The 20,298-nt window shown below is 28.9% G+C and overlaps 1 protein-coding gene across 3 annotated transcripts in view; it reads left to right on the forward strand.

Annotated features, from left to right (window-relative positions):
- The window catches only part of LOC129985242 (oxysterol-binding protein-related protein 2-like), a 213,299-nt gene that overhangs the window by 183,278 nt on the left and 9,723 nt on the right, over positions 1-20,298 (forward strand). For all 3 annotated transcript variants that reach the window (XR_008785546.1, XM_056095200.1, XM_056095201.1), the window contains 6 exons: positions 10,597-10,715; positions 12,743-12,876; positions 13,830-13,960; positions 15,310-15,426; positions 17,481-17,601; positions 18,940-19,030. Coding sequence is in view for 2 of the 3 variants with exons in the window: in XM_056095200.1 (XP_055951175.1) it covers positions 10,597-10,715; positions 12,743-12,876; positions 13,830-13,960; positions 15,310-15,426; positions 17,481-17,601; positions 18,940-19,030 (713 nt within the window). In the remaining variant the exon portion in view is untranslated. The remainder of the gene's footprint in view (positions 1-10,596; positions 10,716-12,742; positions 12,877-13,829; positions 13,961-15,309; positions 15,427-17,480; positions 17,602-18,939; positions 19,031-20,298) is intronic.

Here is a 20,298-nt window from a genome sequence, read left to right on the forward strand (position 1 = left end):
GCTATAAGTGCAGTTTTGAGTCCAATTTTTATTTCAATCGGTTGAGAAAAACGTGTCTAAAGCACAAATTCGACTTTCGGAACTATTAATTGCATGTCAGGAATTAATCGCCAAATAATTCGCCAAGGATTACACTGCAGATTCAGTAAAAATGTTAAATTCACGCCAAAAAGTAATTATTCTTAACTATTGTATGAAAAATGCCATGCAAGGCGTTCTCTAGTATGACAAATTTATTAGAGAATATGCGAGAAAACTTTGAGGGACTACTCCTGATGGTTTTCTTTTTATCCTTTCCCCATTTACTATTCATTGATACTTCAATTGAATAATTAATGTATTTAATTATCATATTATTGACATAATTTAAAATTTATCCATTAATAGATATTATATTTCAATACAAAAATGACAAGTTATCCCTTAATAATTTAAATGCTCTATGGACTCTTAGTTGAATAAACTTAGCAACATATTTTTCAACCCAGAATACATCTTCTAATTCGACAGTACAGAAAACGATACAATTAGAAGGTTAATTTTACTAGAAAAAGTATTCCAAATATACCTGAAGTTCTAAAATTTTGCATCTTTATTATGTAATGCTCATAATTTTCATACTCAACAAGGAAAAATTCCCTTTTATTAACTGAAACTTCTATTAATCTTGAAATGTTCTTTATATTTCGAACTTTCTTGAGAGTTAATTGCTTTCTTCCACTTTTAGGAAACGGAGATAAGTTCAAAAATAATTATTTGAATACTAAACTAGACATTTTTAATTCTGCCAGAAAGAGATAATTATCCGTCTAGGGAAATAATGAAAAAGTTTTTCTTATATTTCGGAGAACCATTTTCCCTATTCGTTGCCGAATTTGATTAGTGTCGTCGAGAAATCCCCAGTTTGCATATTTAAATAACTTTTACTCTTCCTTTTTATCTTATTTTGGTTGCCCTTTCTATTAGCATAAAATAGAATAAAAGTTTACATCACTAATAACCACTGGATTATTTCATGTAAAAATACACATTTGATGCAACGTTTCTTAATAATCTAATTAAATACTATTTTGTGACGCCGTGTCATTTTTCCTTTTAGAAGATGCAATGAATTTCAAAATTAAATAGGCGCTACGAATCGATAAGCATTATTTCAGCTAGCATTAACTGAATTAAAAGCGAAAGTAATTAGTGCATTAGAGATGAAGTATGATCAAACGCAACGGAATTAAGGAAAATTTCTGTAAAATTTTTAAATTTTGGCAAAAAAGAACATGAATTAAAACAAAATATAGAAGATACTTTAATAAAGGTAAAATGTATATAAAAATATATAGAAATATAATATGTATTTTGTGATGTTTTCAATTTCGCAACATCAACAAAAAAATTGCTTAACAATATTTAAAAAAATATTTTAAGGCTTTAATATTTGAAATATATAAACCCAAACTATAAAATAAACTTTTAAAAAATTTGAATTTAAAGTTGTCCGATTTCCAGCAAATATTTTTGGAAGATGACTCAAGAATTATATCAGTTAAATTTGAAAGTATTTTTTAATCCTAAGTTTATATAAAATCCTTAATATTATAATCTTATTTTTGAACGGTTTCGAGAAAAATTTGAAAATAAAAAAAAGATGTTAAATCTTTTAAAAGTTAACTATAGAATATTGGAAGATTTTCTAATGACGTGGAATTTCTTTTCAAAGTAAAATATTTTTGCTCAAAATTCAACATAATTTGGCTAGATATGTTTTTATTTTACTCTCCTCTTACATCATATTTAATCGCTTCTTATTGAAAAACTTTCAAAAATTCAGTTTTTATTTTCATATCTGCAGCTATTCAGTGAACCAAGTAAAAAAAAATTGTCTTCAAGTTTTCCTGAATTTTTTTTTATTCGGTAAATTTTAATTTTAAAAGAAACTAAATATACGCATTTATACTATCGCTTTGAAAAAGTTAATTTTTAGTTTTACTAATTAAATATACACTTTACAATGATTTTTTTTAATCCCTTTTAAGCAGTAAGAAGTATACTTACCGTAAAATGAATTAATCTTTTACGTCCATGGTATGCTATTTTACGCCTTTCTTTAGAGCTGATATCTTTTAACAGCCTTGAAAAACACAAAAGATACAAATAAATATTTTAATCCCAAAATGTTGTTTTGGTAATTGAATTAATTATAAATTAGTTAATAATATTATTATTATTTTCTGATAATAATTGCCAACTCCTAATATTGAAAAGAAGATTGGTGTGAGTTTTCGATGCAGCAAATCTTTCGACCTCGTATCCCAAATCATTATGGTTCAACCATAAACAGTTATTAACTGATCAAATTGATTAACATTAGAACGTTCGGGATTTCGATTACCCTTACACGTCCTTTGGTGTCGTTTCGACACCACGGTATAAAACATATAAAATAATTGTAATAACTAAACAATTTCAGGACTACTGTTCAATAAGGTTTAGTTTTTAAGACTTTTTAATATTATTTCATGTAATTATCATATATTATGACCCTTTATATCATAAAAAATTGTTACAAAATAAATTACTCTCTTTCACGCAGTCTTAGGGTTTCATAGGAATCTAAATTAGATCAAGACAGCTCACCACCATTCAATTCATTCTCTGAAAACTCTCGCAACAAATTAGCAGTTTCATTGGGGCTTACTAGACCTTTTTCTACGAGCCATCGCTTCAGGGTGTCTTCTCTGCACAAGATTCGAAATGATTTTTTTTTTATGAGCAGATAGCAAATGTTCTGTAACGAAACACTTAGACACAACTATTTTAGAATAATTGATTCATTTCCGCTGTGAACCGAATAAAATTGCATTCAAGGTCAAACAAATGTGCGAGAGTACTTTGAAAAATTTGTTTTATTTAGCGAACTATCGTTTGTTGAACGACAGCTATTTATAATGATAAATTGCCTTGGTGTCGAAACAACACCAATAGACGTTCTCGGTATATTCAGTTGTAAAATCTCTCCTAATTAACCTAGAACCACAAACCGTTTTCTGTGTAATCACCATGGAAAATGATTAAAAGTCACGAAAAAGTTTCAAATTCCCTGCTAACATGCGGAAACTAGACAGTCTCCAGTGTCCGATTCACACCGACGGACGTTCTAATGTTAATAATTAAATTTTATCAAATTAGCTACATTAATTTGGTTTCTTAACCTTCTAGAGGGCGCGCATATGTAAGATATTCTCTGGAGAATAGTTTCGTTTTATATATTTTTATGACAGGGCTCTACGAAAATATGATTTTGGTTACTCTGACAACTTCTTTTGATAAATTCTGATCTAACGCTAAGAGTTTGAGACAATAATAGAATTCTGCAAATCTGCTGTTTGTATTTCCGAGATAGCGCGACCGTTGACGTAAGGTTTAGCTATATCTTGTTGTAATTTTAAAAAAAAATTCGGAAAAAATGTAGCTGCAATCAACAGCCACATTATCCATTTGACAAACAAAACAGCGGGAGGGGTCTTCACAAACTTTATAGCATACTCTCTAATAAAAGGTGTTATCCCAGAGATCACCTTGAATGGCATATACGTACAATAGTTACGAAATATTAACTTTTGGCGTGAAAATTGCATTTTTATATCCACGCATAAAGTTGTCTTGTAGTCCTTGGCGAGTTATTCAATGGCATTTGGTTAATGGTATCCGAAAATCGAATTTTTGTTTTACACGCATTTTTCCCAACCGATTGAAACAAAAATTTGACTAAGAACTACAATTGTAGCCACAAAATACAATATCAAATTTCATATATTGCGTCTTTGAGTTATCATATTTATATGTTTCTGAAAACGCAGACCGATAGATATCCAATCCCTGGCTGAATTTGGCTCAAAATTTGAAAGTTGTCTAGACTATATATGAGAATTCTTTGTATCGAATTTTATCTATTTAGTTCTCTTCGTTTATTAATTGTCGTGTTAAATTATATTCGGACTGTCGGGCAGATAGACTTCTTTTCAGCGGAGTTCGCTCAAAATTTGATAGAAATCTGTAAATTTGATATAATGACAATATACCAAATTTCATCCTTCTAGATTAACGTATTTATGAGGGGTTTTTTGTCAGGGATAGACAGACGGACATTTTTCAAAAATGTGCTTGTTGAACTCACGTGGAGATTCATCAAACTCGCGAATTCGAATTTTTTGACGATAACTATACTTTCTCCATATTTCGTAGGCCGCGGTGGCCAGGTGGTAAGGTCTCGGCTTCGGAACCGGAGGGTTTCAGGTTCGAAACCCGATTCCACCGAAGAACCGTCGTGTAAGGGGGATTGTTGCACATTAAATCCGTCCTGACCAAACGTCCTCCCGCTGGTGAGGTGTGGTGTGGAGAGGGGGGTGCCAGCACAGGTATCGTCCTCGTCATCTGACCGCGGTTCAAAATTACGAGATCCGTCCCAAAATAGCCCTAGTGTTGCTTCAAACGAGACGTTAACATAACTAAACCAAACCAAACTCCATATTTCGTATACGAGAAAGTAAGAAGAAAGAAATGTCTATTTCGAAAGAAACATCGACGAAAGCTAGCAAACGCTATTATAAAAGAATTTTCGTTTGCTGAATAGCAGCCTTCTTTCTTTCTTTTACTTTTTTTTACAAAAGCAAATTAAAACTAAAAATGTTGGAAATGAAAGACAAAATAAGGTATTGGAAAAAGGTAAAAAAAAAAAAAGGCACACAAAAACTCAATTGCAATTTCATTTTAATAATTAACCTCTTAAAAATTTATACTATACATTAGCATATTTAGGAAATACACGTAAGCTTTCTTAATAGTGTAGAGGGCGTTTTCGATCACTGAAAACTTAAATGGAATTCAAACTGAAAAATGCAAAAAAGTCACTCTTTAAAATATTAATTGCTTTTGGTTAGCAGTGTAGCATTTAGCCATAGTGAAAAATTCAACCTGAAATTTAAAAAAATAAACATACTGAAGAAAATCATAACTTCGTAGGAAATATTTCGGTGCGAGACAGGACTGCCGTGGAATTATTCAATAAAAATAAAAACCGAGATAAAAGCAGATTTATGAATGTTGTTCATTCTTTCGGAAAGCTTTTGATCCTATAAATCATTTCGACGCAGCATTCTTAAAGAGTCATATTTACGACGTCTAAAACGGCCTTCTCTGGTCAAACGATGTAGATTTTCATTGAGAAATCAAATTGACTTTCATCTGACTCAGGAGGGGGAATTATGTACGCTCTTTCTTTTATTTTATTTTCCGTATAGAGTTCAAGCTGTGACATAAATTTTAATTGCTCTTTTCATACAATGGTTAAAATCCTTTTTATTACAACGTTTCATCATGATGCTGCTTTTGAGAATGATACAGCGATGCCAACTATAATAAATATGTTAGTGAAACAATGATTTTCTTGAAAATAGTTTTGACTGGTGAGTTGGATTTTTAGAAATCTGGTTTATCTCAATGTAAACAAACAATACGTCATCGAAAGATATGCTAGTTAACGCGTGAAGAATTTCTTCGAAACTTCGTATGTTTGGTAAGCGCTGTTTTTTTTTTTTTTTTTGTTTTTTTTTTTTTTTTTACTGGGTTTGTTATTGCACCAGGATTTCAAACATATTTTTCAATATATTTGGTAAACCATAAAGAATGTTATACTTTTCCTTTTTGAAATTCTTTTAGTTTATCGGATATAAAATGAATAAAATGGGTAGCAATTCTGTTATAAAAAATTTTCTAACATATTTTAACCATTTAGTTTTGATTTCACTAAGTTTTTATGAAATAAAAGCAATTTTTTTTTACTTTGCTTAAATGTTAAAGAAACTAAGTAATAGTAATAATAATAAACAACGATGAGTGGTGGTCCTGCTCAGGTTAACGCCGCTTAAATGCTTTTACAGTTTCCGGTAGGAATCTCTTCCTCTATTCAGGATTAATATACATTTTAGAAGGTAAAATTAATAAAAGGTACTACTTTCATATTCTTGATTTACCGGCACTTATCAATTAACGGTGTAGGATTGACGATTAGTTAGAAACAGACAACCAAACAAAATGTGTATTAGTTAAAGTTTTGAACATATATACTGCTTCAGCAAAATGTTATGGCTACGAAAGAAAATGATAGCATCAACTGCAGTTGAAGGTGGTTAAGTCCCATAACCCTATGATCGAAATGATATTTTCTAATAAAAATTGAAATCTTCTTTCGCAGATTTCAAGTTATCATGTAAGAAAACATTTTTTTCCTAATCTAATCGAGTTCTAAATTTTTTTCTCTTGGTCAGATTTTTTTTCGTGTAAAACAAGTTTAAACCAGTTAGAAACAATCACGTGACTATCAGATGCGCAATTGTCAACTTTTAGAAAAAAATAATGGTCTTTTTTTCATCTCAAAATCGTTCGAACTTCAAAACTTTTTTGTCAGCTAAAAAAATTGGAAATTAAAATTTTAAAAAACTACATCATTATTATAATATATACCTTTCGATATCTCTCATCGCTGTTTCGCTTTGATTCCAGTTTTTTTTTTCTTTGTGCTTCTTTGGGCGATAATTTCTTACAACCCATGCCTTTTATTTTCTGTGTGTTGTGACTTATGGCACTTTACAAGTCCGCTTATAGTTATCGGTCAGCGATTTTAGTCGAGTGAGCGTCTCTTGTTTTTTCGGTAGAGCCAACTAGGGCCAAGAGTACGACTTAGCTACTTCATTCACTTGCACAACCTCTTTTTATAGGAGGGCACATTCACACACCTCACAGATAGAACACAGAAGAACAACCATGCTCGAACCCAGGACGCCCAGATCACTAGGAAGACGCGGTACCCTTAAGCGAGGACGCCGGCTTTTATTTTCTACCTACGCATTTTGAGGCTTCTAAAACTTCAAAGCAGAATAACATACTGACATGATAAAAACCATGCAGGAATTCAATAAAAAATATAAAACAAAAAAGTGATAAAGTCATTTAAATAAAAAGTCGAAGTCATAAAATATAAAATAAAACCCGGATATAAAAGAAGGCATTATTTATTTTTTAAATTAATTATTTTAGTACCTAATCCATGATTATACTTATTTAATAAATAATATCGATTCTATTACTAAACGGATTGATATAATTAATTGACAAATATCTAATGGAACAAAAATTCACATTTTAGACTCCTTTATCATTTATAACGTTCATGTTATCTAAATGCATCTTTTAATGTAAGAATTTATTATGGATCCAAATGCTTGAAAATATTCAATCTTTTTTACACACTTTTATTTCCCTTTTTTCTTTTTTTTTTTCTTTTTTTTTTACTCGCTTTCTAGATTTTCAACAATTTTCTACTCTCGATGAACACTATTTTAACATTTTTAGAACTTCTTGGTTAATCGATTAATTTAATTAAAACGGATACGAGTGGCACCCTTTGGTAGGGAATTTGTGAAAAACTGATTTCAAGATTCCCTAACATTTGTAAAATAAATTATATATTAAATACTAAAGATAAGAAAATAATTAAAACTAAAAAATCTGTTTAGCATCTTTATTTCATTCATGAAAAATGGATTTTAAAAGATGTTATTTATAGATAAATGTTCATAACAAAATAAAATTTTAAAGTCCTTTTAAATATTTCCGTTTGAATAAAGTAAGAAATTTTACTAGTGATTTTAACATTTCCTTTTCCACTTTTTTGTATTTTCTATGAAGCAAGAGGACAAAGTGCATAAAAAATAAATTAGGAATAACACGATGGCTCATCAAGACTTTCTGAATATCAAGCTATTTTTGAGAATTTGACAAAGTGTTATAACCATGATTCGAATCTATGTCCTTTTTTGGCAATTTAAACGTCATTTTTGTTGAACTTAGATGAAAGTTCTGAGAAACATCATTGCAATTATGATGCCATTTTGGGCTTCTTTCGAAAAAAAACTGAAAAGTCATCTTTCTTTGCTTGAAGACTTCCTTGATTCTTTTATACTGTGCCATAACTAAGGTTGTATGAAATTTAAATATAAAAGGAAAAGTTCAATTTTAACTTCTCCATAGATTAATTGAAAATGAAATAATCGCCGATTAAAAGCGAAGTCAAGGTTGAACACATTTCTGTGGGAAAGAGCTCTCTAGAATTGTGCTGTCTTGCAAAAACTGACAAATTTATTATCAACGTCGTTCTTTGAAAATAACAAATAAAAAGTGCACTCTGTATATTATTTTTAGTATCACCAACCAAACAGCATATATAACACATTCGTAGTATTGTATGACAAATATTTTGAATAACAAGTTATAATATATAATGACAATACTTAATATTGTTGACATAGAGTAAATGATTGCAAAGTGGCCGATCGGTTAATGAATATAATCCATTCAAAGACGATGTTCGTTCAACAGCTTCAACTTACTCTAGAACTTACTTTATATATGGAAATTACCTTTACTTCAACTTACCTTAACAACTTACTTAAACTTACCCTTACTTCAACTTACCTTATATATGGAAATTTGAATTGAATAATTCTTCTTGGAGAAGCTAAAAATGGATTTTAAAATGACTTTTCTAACTATGCTTATTTATATACTTAGTTGCCTTTGATTGATTAAATATTTGATGACCATTTCGGTTGCGTTTATTTTGAATTCAATCTCTTATGCAAAAAATAATATTCGTAATTCCTTGAAGAAAACATCTTTTTGAAGGAATCAAATTGTGACGTATATAAAAGAAAGATTGTTTTAATAAACTAACACACTGTTCTATTCATTTGGCATATAAACCATCCTAAGAGAATCTAGCCTCATAGCATCCAGGCTCATGAAAACGTAATTGTTCGACCCATCCATCTTCTAACTTTCCATCTTCTAATTTCACTTTCTTATGTTTACTACGCAGGTATGAAACAAACTTTTACTACTTTAGCTTTCAACAATGGAAGAAAATCACTGGATTAAATACTTGACGAAAAATGATAATGGTTTGAATTTCAGAGCTATGATGTCATCTATTGTTTAAAATTATGCAAAAAGAAAAATGTTTTTGAAAAATCGTAAAAACTCAGGAAAAATTGGCGCGATTATTAAATTAATATCATCGGAAAGATATTTTTGGCAGTTTAAGTTGGTTTGAATATCATTTTTGTTCGCCAATATTTTAGAGATTTAGCACAGTATAATGAAAAAATTCCGCTTAAGTTTTAATAAATAATAATTTTGAAAAATCGGCCAGAGGTGTGCATTCTCGCCTTCCAAATTATATCTTTACCAGTTTGAATCTCTAGATCAAATGGCGTGTCCTGTAGAGCATCAAAACGAACATTCTCTTTTATTATTAGTGAATATATGACATTTTCTAACGTTTCTTTAGTAAGCACACTCATTAATAGTTATCTTTATTTTGGCCATTTATTCTTTTATAATTTGAAATTAATAAAAAAAATTCAGAAAACACTTGCAAGTATCGGAGTAATTATTAAATAACCATCGTTTAGAAATCATTTTATATATACAAATGCCAAAAGAATATCATGCGAAAAAACATGTTTAAATATCTTAAAGTTCTCACTTCGACTATTTTATCATATCTGTTCATCTAGAAACTATTCTGTTCACATTCATCTATTAGCAACTTTTAGATATTCGGCATTTGCCTTATCTTCTCTCTTTCACCGTCACTTACAGAACAGCAGTGAAAGGGAAAAAAAGCTTATACACAACATTTTTCTTCACATGCTTTCACTGCGATACTTTCGTTTTCCAAACTCAGTGGAGATAGATCAAAACTCTAAAGAGGAAATTCGTGAGTTTCTACTTTTTATAATTCCTATGATAGAACATCCTATGTTCTAGTACAAGCACTAACTTGAGTCTTAATGATGATATCACCAAAATTCTTCAATATTCAAGATTTTTCATTTTTAACGCCAAATTCGTTGCCAAGGCTGGAAGTCATTAACCTCATATCCATTCATCAGTCATTAAAATAATAGTAAAATTTTCTTCCTTATCATGAAACTAAGAGAAAAGGGAAGCAAAATGTTACATAATTGGTGAATTATGAAATTATTACCAATTACTTTATATTTTTATCAATTATAAATTGGTAATTCGTGTGAAATAAAGGAATATGTTTATAATTCGGATGACTGCCATTTTTCATTGTTACTATGCTTTCTAACCTTTATTTTTAATTTCCATCGATGCTCTAGAACAAGATAATATTAAAAATAATATTAATTTTTGTAAATGAAATAATATTGTAGTTTATCTTACAGAAAATTTGAGACTCAGAGCTTTGAAAATAAACTCTAAAAGCTTAGAACAAACATGAATGCAAAATTTAGATCGAGCTTTACAAAAATGTGTTAATAAAAGATGTAGAGTGAGAACGTTCGTAAATTTACCAATTCAATCGCATAGAACAACTTCATGCGTGCAGAAGTAATGATAATAATATGAAGTATAATGAATGTAACGAATAATATGAAGTATAATGATTTAATATGAAGTAATTTGCTGATTATATAATTTTTATCATATTTTCATTTATTTTTGTTTTTTAAGTATGGGATGATGGAAATCCAGTGTCACACTACTGGAATGACGGCTCAGTTGAATTTCAAACCAGCAGGCTGGTTTGGTCGGGATCTCCATAATATAGAAGGCTTTATCACCGACAAGCAGTAAGTACAAATTTTTCCACCGATTAATTTAAGCATTTTTCTGTATTAGATAAACATAGTCATTGCGGGGCAGATATGAAGATGAGAAACTTCAAATGGTAGGACGTACTTCCTACAGGAAGGGTTGATTCGTGGTTAGTGATGGTTTTTAGGGACTCAACCGTAATTCTCCCTATAGCTTTCGCGGTTTCCTAAATATTCTGTTTAACTCTGGTTCTGGGTAACTTAATTATGCTGACTAGAAGACCAACACAAGCATTAATTCAAAATAGATCTATTCGTGATATCCATATTTTCTATAAAGATATCACCTATTTAGGATAGATAATATAAGGAAGAACCTGAATTTTTTTTCAATGTCCATTTCTTCATATCAAGGGAGACATTATTATGTCCCTATTCAAAATTGTTCAATGTAACATTTTTGAATATCAGTCGCATCATAATAGATGAATGTGTCCGGTTAATTTTAATTTCTTTTTAATTTCAGTTTTTTTTTTCAAAGATAGAAGATGAAAGTTAATAAAAATTGTTACGATCTTCTATTTCTAAATGGTGGTTTTCGAAAGGTGCATTGTACAAAGATTTGCAGTCTTTAATAATTTTAATACAGAATTTTTTTTCAATATTAATATTTTGTCTCTTCTACCTTGTTGGCAATTCAGAATATTATAAGGTCGATTCTACCAAAAGCATCGTAATTAGAGTCGGGCTTTGCTCGTATCCGTCTGTATTGAAGTTTTTATTCCAAAAATGGGCTTAAACATGTTGTTTCTATAAATGCAGATAGAGAAGCTTTATTCACTCGTATAATAAAATGAATGAATTATAAAAAATTACAATAAAATATTGTTTTGCTTATTTTATTGTAAAAATTTTGTATTCGGAAATTGGTGTTTTCTGGTCTTGTACGAAAAAAAAGTAAATTTTGAAAGAAATTTAAATTTGCTTTGAACAATATAATTGAGAGAATTTATATATTGCACATTTTGACGATTTTTTAAAAAATTTTCTCTGATATCAAAAATTAATTTTAGTATCACTCATTACAATATTTGAAAAAAAAAAGCAATTTTGCTTTTAACAATTATTTTGAGGAATTTATTCCTATGATAGTGAGGAGAATTGAAAGTTTGGAAGCAACGTAAATGAACAATAATAAAAAAATAATTTTCGAAAATTATCTGGCCCAGACGAAATTTATTTATAAACCGTTGTCGCCAACTTACACTTATTTTTTAGATTAATGGAAAAAAAATTACTTTTCTATTAATCTAAACTGTAAATTCTATTGTTGCCAAAAATTATGTGTTTATTTTTTCCAAGATATCATTAACAGAAAGTTTTTTTTCTTTCCCTTTTCAAATGTTAATTGATTTTTCATAATTATATACTAAAGAATACTTTAAATATTTAATTCTAAAAATGAAGATTTAAAATACAGACTTTCTTCCCCATAGTTTTGGAACTAAAAATATTAATGAAAACTAAGAAGTCATGCTGTCCTTACCGTTGACTCTTTCGTGGGATCGGAAAATCATTGGTTCATTTTCATCGAAAATTAAATTGTACAATTAATTTGTTTCCTACGTTTTCATACTATTATAGAGTGGAATCTATTCAGCTATGGTACTCCATCTTCTGATCATGGCTCAAATTTTTGAGTTTTGTCTTCAATAACACTCACTTAGTATGTATTTATATTAAAGAGTTAAGCTGACATTCCAGTAAAGATAAAACTTTTATTAGTAATTTACAACTAACCAGGAGAAGGGAATCTATTAGTGGATTTTAGTTTGTTTATATCATTTATACATTTTCACATAAAATTGGTTGCTAATTTCGAGAAAAATATTTTAGCTGAAGATTTTCAATTCTTTTCCTAGTAATTAACATGTTTTTATACATATATATTGTATAATCAACGGATCTTCTGAAATATTGTATTACGTCTATTGCATCTTAAAATTATGTAATTTATGAATCACTTTGTCACTTTAAGCAGACGGTTCTTTTGTGCTATGCAGAAAGAAGAAATTGTGTTTTATCTACGGAAAATGGACAGATTATCTGAAAGTTTGTTCTATGGAGGATTATGATGAATATATGAGAACTCATGCTGATTCTTTGAACAAACATAAACACAACACCTCCATGTCTGGTAAGTCAGATGTTTCATCATGGAAAGTAAAGTACATTACAAATCATTGTTTCTTATTTTTATTTGAATACAGCATTATTAATTTGATGTTTATATTATTTCTAGAATATTGAATTTATAGTATATATAATGTAATACAAAATAATAAGGTTATTCAAATTAAATTTAGAAGGTTTTGGATTTTTTTATTACTTCAAATGACACATAACAATTGGATAAGAGATACATCATACAATATTCTTGATATGTAGAATACAAAATAGCTCCAATAGATGACATTATAAAGAACGAAATTTACAAAAATGAAAATAAATTATTTTTAATTGTACAGCGCAAGCTTATGACCAAAATATTTCAAAAGAATTCAGATATAAAGAAAAGGATATGAAATTCTGTTTTAAAAAATAGGTAGGCCCTGTTTTTTTTAAAAAGGCTGCTTATTTAGGAATTCCTATCTGTTTTATTATTACACTGTGATATTACGGCATGCTCATAAATTATATAATTGCAGAACTTCAGCAACGTCGATTCTTTCAGAATAGAATATACTTGTTAAAAGGAACAAATCCTCATGTCATTCGAATGTTTACATTTGTCATGACAAAATTTCACAGATAATCACTCATTACTCAGCAATAACATGGTCTGTTTGCTCACATGTTTATCTCATTCCATGTGATTTTTAATTATAGGGTTTTTAAAAAGAAAAGTATCTATAATGTAAAACTCCCTTAATGTAAATATCCCTTTTTCGCATTGCTTTTTTTTCCAATTTTCGTATTACTTTTATTGCTTTAAAATAATTATATTATAGCAATTAAAATACCTTTCAAATTTCGCATGACTTGAATTAATATATCTTCTTCCAAGACCTCTTGAATTCATTAACTTTGATTTGAGCAACTGCGTACATTTAAACAGATTTAATCTCAGTAATAATATGGCATTTTCAGATGGATCCAATCCAGATGACTCCAATCACGATACTCCTACAAAAAAGTTCTCCAATAAACTGAACGTTTTGACCAGATCTTTCACTGGAGGAGGCAGATCCACCTCTCCCGAGCCGCCGGTTTCGCCACATGTAAGTTAGATTCAAAATCAACGATTCAACTTAATACTGAATTGGTAAATTCTCTAATATAGCGTAGAATTGATTAAAGCCATAACGATAGGGAATATTGTTAAAGGTACTATAGAGAGGGATACTAAAGGTAGAAAATATTGTAAAAGTAAAGGTACAGTTTTTTTAAATTTAATTTTCGAATAATGATAAATATAAACATGGTATTTGATGATTCTGCTTATTATCTTATTGTTTATAGCATTTTAGGTTATTGTTACTCTTGCTAAATTTATTAGCTAATGTTTACATTTATTTATAGCAGATAATCTCATTAAAAATATCTTTTGCATGATATAATTCACGTACTTCGAAAAATATAAAGTCCACTTCTAAATCAATACCATGTTCAAAATCTGAATCTTGCTTGGAGACCATTATTTTCCATTGTTATAAACAGGACTAGGTGCTGCAACTAACTATCTAACAATTTATACAAATAAATATTTTACTTCTTTATTTATTACATTTATATTAAATATATCGGCAGTAGAAAATTAAATAACATGACTCTGAATGCTGTGTTTAAAAAATTTCCCGGTAACAAACATTTAAAATAAACCTTGCTAAATTTTATGATTTATTATTATGGAAATGTGTATTTATTTTGCAAGCATTCATTTTCGGAATAAAAACAGCAAAACTGACCACATTATGATACAATTTTATTATATTTTTTTCTTTTTTAAATTGAAGATCTTTATATCTCTAATTTAAGAAGGATAAAAGGACCCTCTGCTCATATTATAAATAATTTATTGATAATAAAATCTAAAGAAAACTAGTAAAGATAACTCGGGAAAATTTTCCGTATAAATTTATTTAGCTGAACGCTGTTTTTGTTTATTATTAATTAATGTTCGATTGACCTACTTGATTTGTCGATTTAACATTTATAATCTCGAAAAACATTTTTATGCATAAATATTACCAATGCTATTTTTTTATCAAAAATATTTTTAAAATTTTTTAATAGACTAACAATATAATTTGTAGCAAGCTGTGGCTTTAAAAATTCATTGTTCATTAAAATGATCAAAATGTTGAAATGAGTCGAGGATTTTAGAGCGAACGTAAATAACTTATTGAAACAACTTATAACGGCTGGCAAAAGCAAATAATTCTAAGCATTATAAAATATTTCAAATGAGTTGCATAAAATAATCATCAATTACGTACGAAATAAAGAATCTGAAATTGAAATGGTTAGACTTAATTTAATCAAATGAATATTAATATTTTTATTAACTTTAGTTTGAAGTTATTCTCACGAAAATGATCATTGATTTTGGTTCTATCAATCCTTCAAGGATCCACCTGTCGACGACAATGGCGATATCCCCAAAAGTGACAACAGTACGTCCCTTGACATCCCCAACTCAACCACCCTGTGGCAAGTCCAACAGAGGCCTGATGACTCTCTGAAAGTAAGTTCCCATTACATTGGCATGTCACATTCATACAATGCATTCTAAAATGGAAATACAGTTGGACAAAATTGCTTTGTTAGTAAGAACTATAATCCGTATTATTATTTGGCTAAATGCATTCTAATGTTGTATTTGATTCTTTTATTATGAATTTCATATTAAAATTGGGTTTTTTGAGATATTTGTTGATATCCTGTTATGCAATGATTCTTAATTTTTAAAATATTTTAATCTAATTATTTTTGAATTAATTTTTATCTTGACTATTTAATATCTAATTTTTGTTTTGTTTATCTTTTAAGCATTTATCATATTTTTCAATGCATAACTGTCTGCATGAGCATAATGGAATATTTTCTTAGTTCGCTTATTGATATTAAAGATGTCAGATTCAATATTGAATTTATCAATTTTTTTTTTTTTTGTTTTTACGTTCAAATTCTTCTTACCTTTTCTTCTTACTTCGTGGCGCCTGAAATAAGTCTCCCTAATATATAGATTCAACAGTATTTTGTATGCTCACCTTTAATTTTTTTTCACAAAGTTATCTAGATTTTATAGATTTTGTTGTTAATCATTTCTCTTATATAAAGAAGTTCTCTTTTATCAAGATGTACCCGTCTGAACGGGATATTATACTATTAACAATATCTCATATATGAATGTCAAAGATTATTTAACAAATTTATAGTAGCTCTTAAGAATTAAATATTTTAAGATGCTAACAATCAAAAGATTCGAGAAATATTATAAAACGTTTTAGTTAAGTAACGGCTCTTTAGAAATAGAAATATAGTCCCCAAACTTGTCTTATATTGACTATTTTCTTCTTCTTCTTTTTTATTTTTTACTTTGTTATATACAAAGCATAGAGGAAATATTATAATCGTCAAATAATTCGAATTTTGATATCTCAAAATTTCTTTCTCTCTGAATTCCAAAAATACATTTTTGACATTATTCCTTCTATGAAGACGATAACTCAAAAACACTTTGAGCTAGAAGGGTAAAATTTGCTGTATAGACAGTTGATGTTTGCTGTTTGTTGATTCTTATAAAATTTTAAAATGAAATCTATTAAACAGAAATCTGCCTGTCTGGTTCGAGTACAATTAAACTCGATACATACAAAAGCATTAAGAGCAACATAGATGAAATTTGGTGCATAGATTTACCATCTAAAATACAGATTCTAATCAAATTTTGGACCAAATCAGTTTAAGTGTTGATTGCCTGTCTGTACTTTTGCATGCATGAAGAAGAATAACTCATCATCAAATTGACTTAACCCTTTCTAGGGCCGTGGGAAGTATGCTTCCCACCAAATTTATCAATCTTTGTATGAAATTATGTAGGTTGGATAAGTTCTGACAAATTTTTTTAGTAATTCAGAAACTTAGATGTTTAAGTTCTTTATCTCAGACAAAATGATGTGTCTTGATTTGTTACTTAATTATTAATTAACCAAATTAATTAATTAATTAATCAAGTTAAATTTATCTAATAAGCTAAATGAATCCCTTTTCTTATTCTAATTTCAAGCCAATAAATATTTTAACATAATATGACTAGAAAAAAATGGCCCTTTAAAGGGTTAAATCAATAAAATTCGATATGTTATTTTGTGATTAAAACTGTAGTTTCGTGTCAAATTTCGGTCTCAATGGGTCGCCAAAAAAAGTGCCAAAATACAAATTCACGCTATAGATTCATTAAAAATGCCAGATTCATAGCATAGGTCTATATCACCAAAACCATTGTTTGTCAATGCCAAGCAATGCCATAGCCTTATCCACGGTATAAAATTTTATGAGAGTAGAAGGAGATAAGACCTTCACTCCCGCTGGTTTACTCTCCTCCATTAGATATTTTTTACAAAAACTGATCTTCTAAAGATCGTTTAATGTTTTTTCAAAGGAAATCAGATGTACTAAGTATTCGGAATGTAGGGTATGTCAGTTAAATCTTTAAACAACTTTGATCTTTTTTTTTCTTCATAACACAGTATCGAACATATTACAACATCTTTCTCTTATTATTTCAATGTTTAGTACTACAATTTCACAAGTTTTGCAATGGCTCTGAATGAATTGCAAGACTGGATGAAGACGCTCCCGAAAACAGACAGCAGATTGAGACCGGACATCCGAATGCTGGAACAAGGAGACACAGGTACTTTAACATTGATTTGTTGATTAACATTGATACTCGATTTGTTTCTCGCTTCTAAAGATTAAAATGTGTTATCAATTGTTCGCTTACATCCTGATACGATACATTTTTGCAATATTATTTGCACTTTGTGTTCTTGACAATAATACACCAATTTAATATTTTCGAAACTTAATTGCTAGTTAATCTATCCATTTGATTAAGTTTTAATGAAAAACGAATGGCCTAAATTTACAGTGGATTCCAGAAAAAAAGAATGTATTTTAAGATTCCATAGTACTCATAACAATGTAATATGAATCAATACTGTTTTAAGAATGGTAAATAATAATTTAAAAAATAATTTCAACTTTTGAATAAACCATTTTTTTTTGTCGTGTGATTATTTAAGCCAAATTTTGCGCAGTAGCTTCTGAGGGTAAAGACCCCTGAGCACCCGAGGGCAGAAGTCTGACTTCTAGCTCAAATGAAGATAGCACACACACACACTCGCTTGCACAACCCCTTTTTACAAGGGGGCTCATTCACGCAGCTCACAGAAAGAACACAAGGAAGAGAACAACCATGCCCAAACCAGGACTCGAACCCGGGACGCCTAGATCATGGGGAAGACGCGGTACTCCTAGACCAGGACGTCGGCGAATAAACCAATAAAAGCATATTTAAGAAAAAAACCAATTTCATTCAATTTATTTCGATATTAGTACATTAAGTACTAATATTACTCAAATTAGTACTCTGTGATGTGGTAACCATGATAGTTCATTCCATAAGCTATATTTCAGACTACTTAATTTTATCTTGGCAGAACTCAATTCTAATGAAATAAAATTATTTGATTCATTATGCATATAGCATTTGCTTATCACATTAAAATCGGAAAATAAAAAAAATGAAGCAATTCCGTTTTTCAATTTTGTGTTACGCACTGCATTTACGAACTTAAAAAAAATTATTTAGGAAATAATTGAATTTCTAGTTATATTATTTTCTAAGTCAGAAAAATAGACAAAAATTCAGAATATGATGATAAAAATAATTGATGTTATTTTCATTCATCATTTTGAAACATGTACGTCACTTATCAATGCATTACATTTGTAGTTTTACATCCGTAATAAAATCATTTATCTAAATTAAACTGAATACGAAGTAAAATTGCAAAGATGAATTAAATCATGTTAAGAGCACCTCTATAAATGTTTTATTGCGAATTCTTGTATTCCTTGAAAGCACATTTCTCGGGAAAATCTTGATTTGAAAAGAGAATACTTTGAGAGTGAAACGCGAGTTTAAAGTTCGAGAAAAACTTTCCTTACTTTTTTCTTTTCATTTTAGAAGGTGCAGCTACAGAGAAAAATCGCTTGGAGGAAAAGCAGAGAGATGCCAGAAAACAGAGGAAAAAGAAAAAGGAGACCTGGAAACCGATGTAAGAGCTTTATATTTGAGACATTTTATGGCTTACATTGCCTTTGGGGATGTAATTTACTGTGGAACATCCATAACTGGAAAATCTCTATATATCGAACTTTATTCAAAAACTTTCGAACGAATAAAATTTCTATTTATTGAACAAAATATTTTTGTATAATAAAGTATGCATATCTATTGCAGTCAAAATGCTCTCTTGGGTTTTGTTCTGGATAAAATATTAATGTATATTTTAAAGGTTATTATTAAATAGGAAATACGAAACTTTTTAAGGAAACTCTTTTCTAGATTGGAACAAGATTCTTATTTTAAATTTAGCTTTGGTTTAGACTATTTTATAATGAACATTTAGACTTATTAAAATGAAACTCTTTAAGCGTAAAAAGAATTTCATTTAATAAACGACAGAAAGTTGGATAAAAAATAAAAATGTGGCGGAAAAAGATATGGAACTTGGATATGGCAAGTATAATATAAGCAATTTTACAAAATTGTGATATTTTTATTAAATTTTTTTAACATTGTAGGAGGAATAAAACTGGTTTTTATACTAGAATTTGCAAATTGCGTATATATTTGTATAATTTTTTAACAAAAAATGAGCTGTTTGTATTTCTGCATATTAAAATTTCTAAATATCGAATTTTGTCACTGGAACCTACAAGTTGGATATATTTAGATTTAATTGTATAATAATTATTTATAAATTATCTAGAATATCCCTTGATCTGCAATGTAATTTATTTCAATAAAGCAAGGAGCAATTTAATAAGATGATAAAGGCATAAAAGTTATATCTAAAGAGGTATGAAATAGTCTCTCAAAATTTAAATAAACGGTTTTGAATTAGCAAAAAAGAGGCATATCAGTATAAACTGCTTATTATTATTAAAATTAAGGAGCACTATTACTATCACCGATTTTGATTTGGGAATCTATTTCAGTTCAAATAATAACTGAACACACATTTTTAACTGGATATTTTTAGTTGGTTCAAAATAGTGCCAATACCTTCCATAAATTATAAAAATTCAATAAACTGAAAGAACAAATTAAATACAAAATTGCGTTTTTTTTTTCTTTCTCAAAGAATAAGAGAAAATTGCCAAGTATATATTAAAGCGCTAAGCTATTCTTTTTTCGTCAATTGTTGGTTCATTATTAAAGATATGTAGTGGAAAAGGTAGCACAGAATTTGTTTTTGGTTTTTTTTTGTACAAAAACAATGACCGTTTGCAACAGAAAACAAATATTAATACAAATAAA

Source organism: Argiope bruennichi, chromosome 9 (genome assembly GCF_947563725.1).
Source record: "Argiope bruennichi chromosome 9, qqArgBrue1.1, whole genome shotgun sequence".
In the NCBI taxonomy this organism is placed as follows: Eukaryota; Metazoa; Arthropoda; class Arachnida; order Araneae; family Araneidae; genus Argiope; species Argiope bruennichi.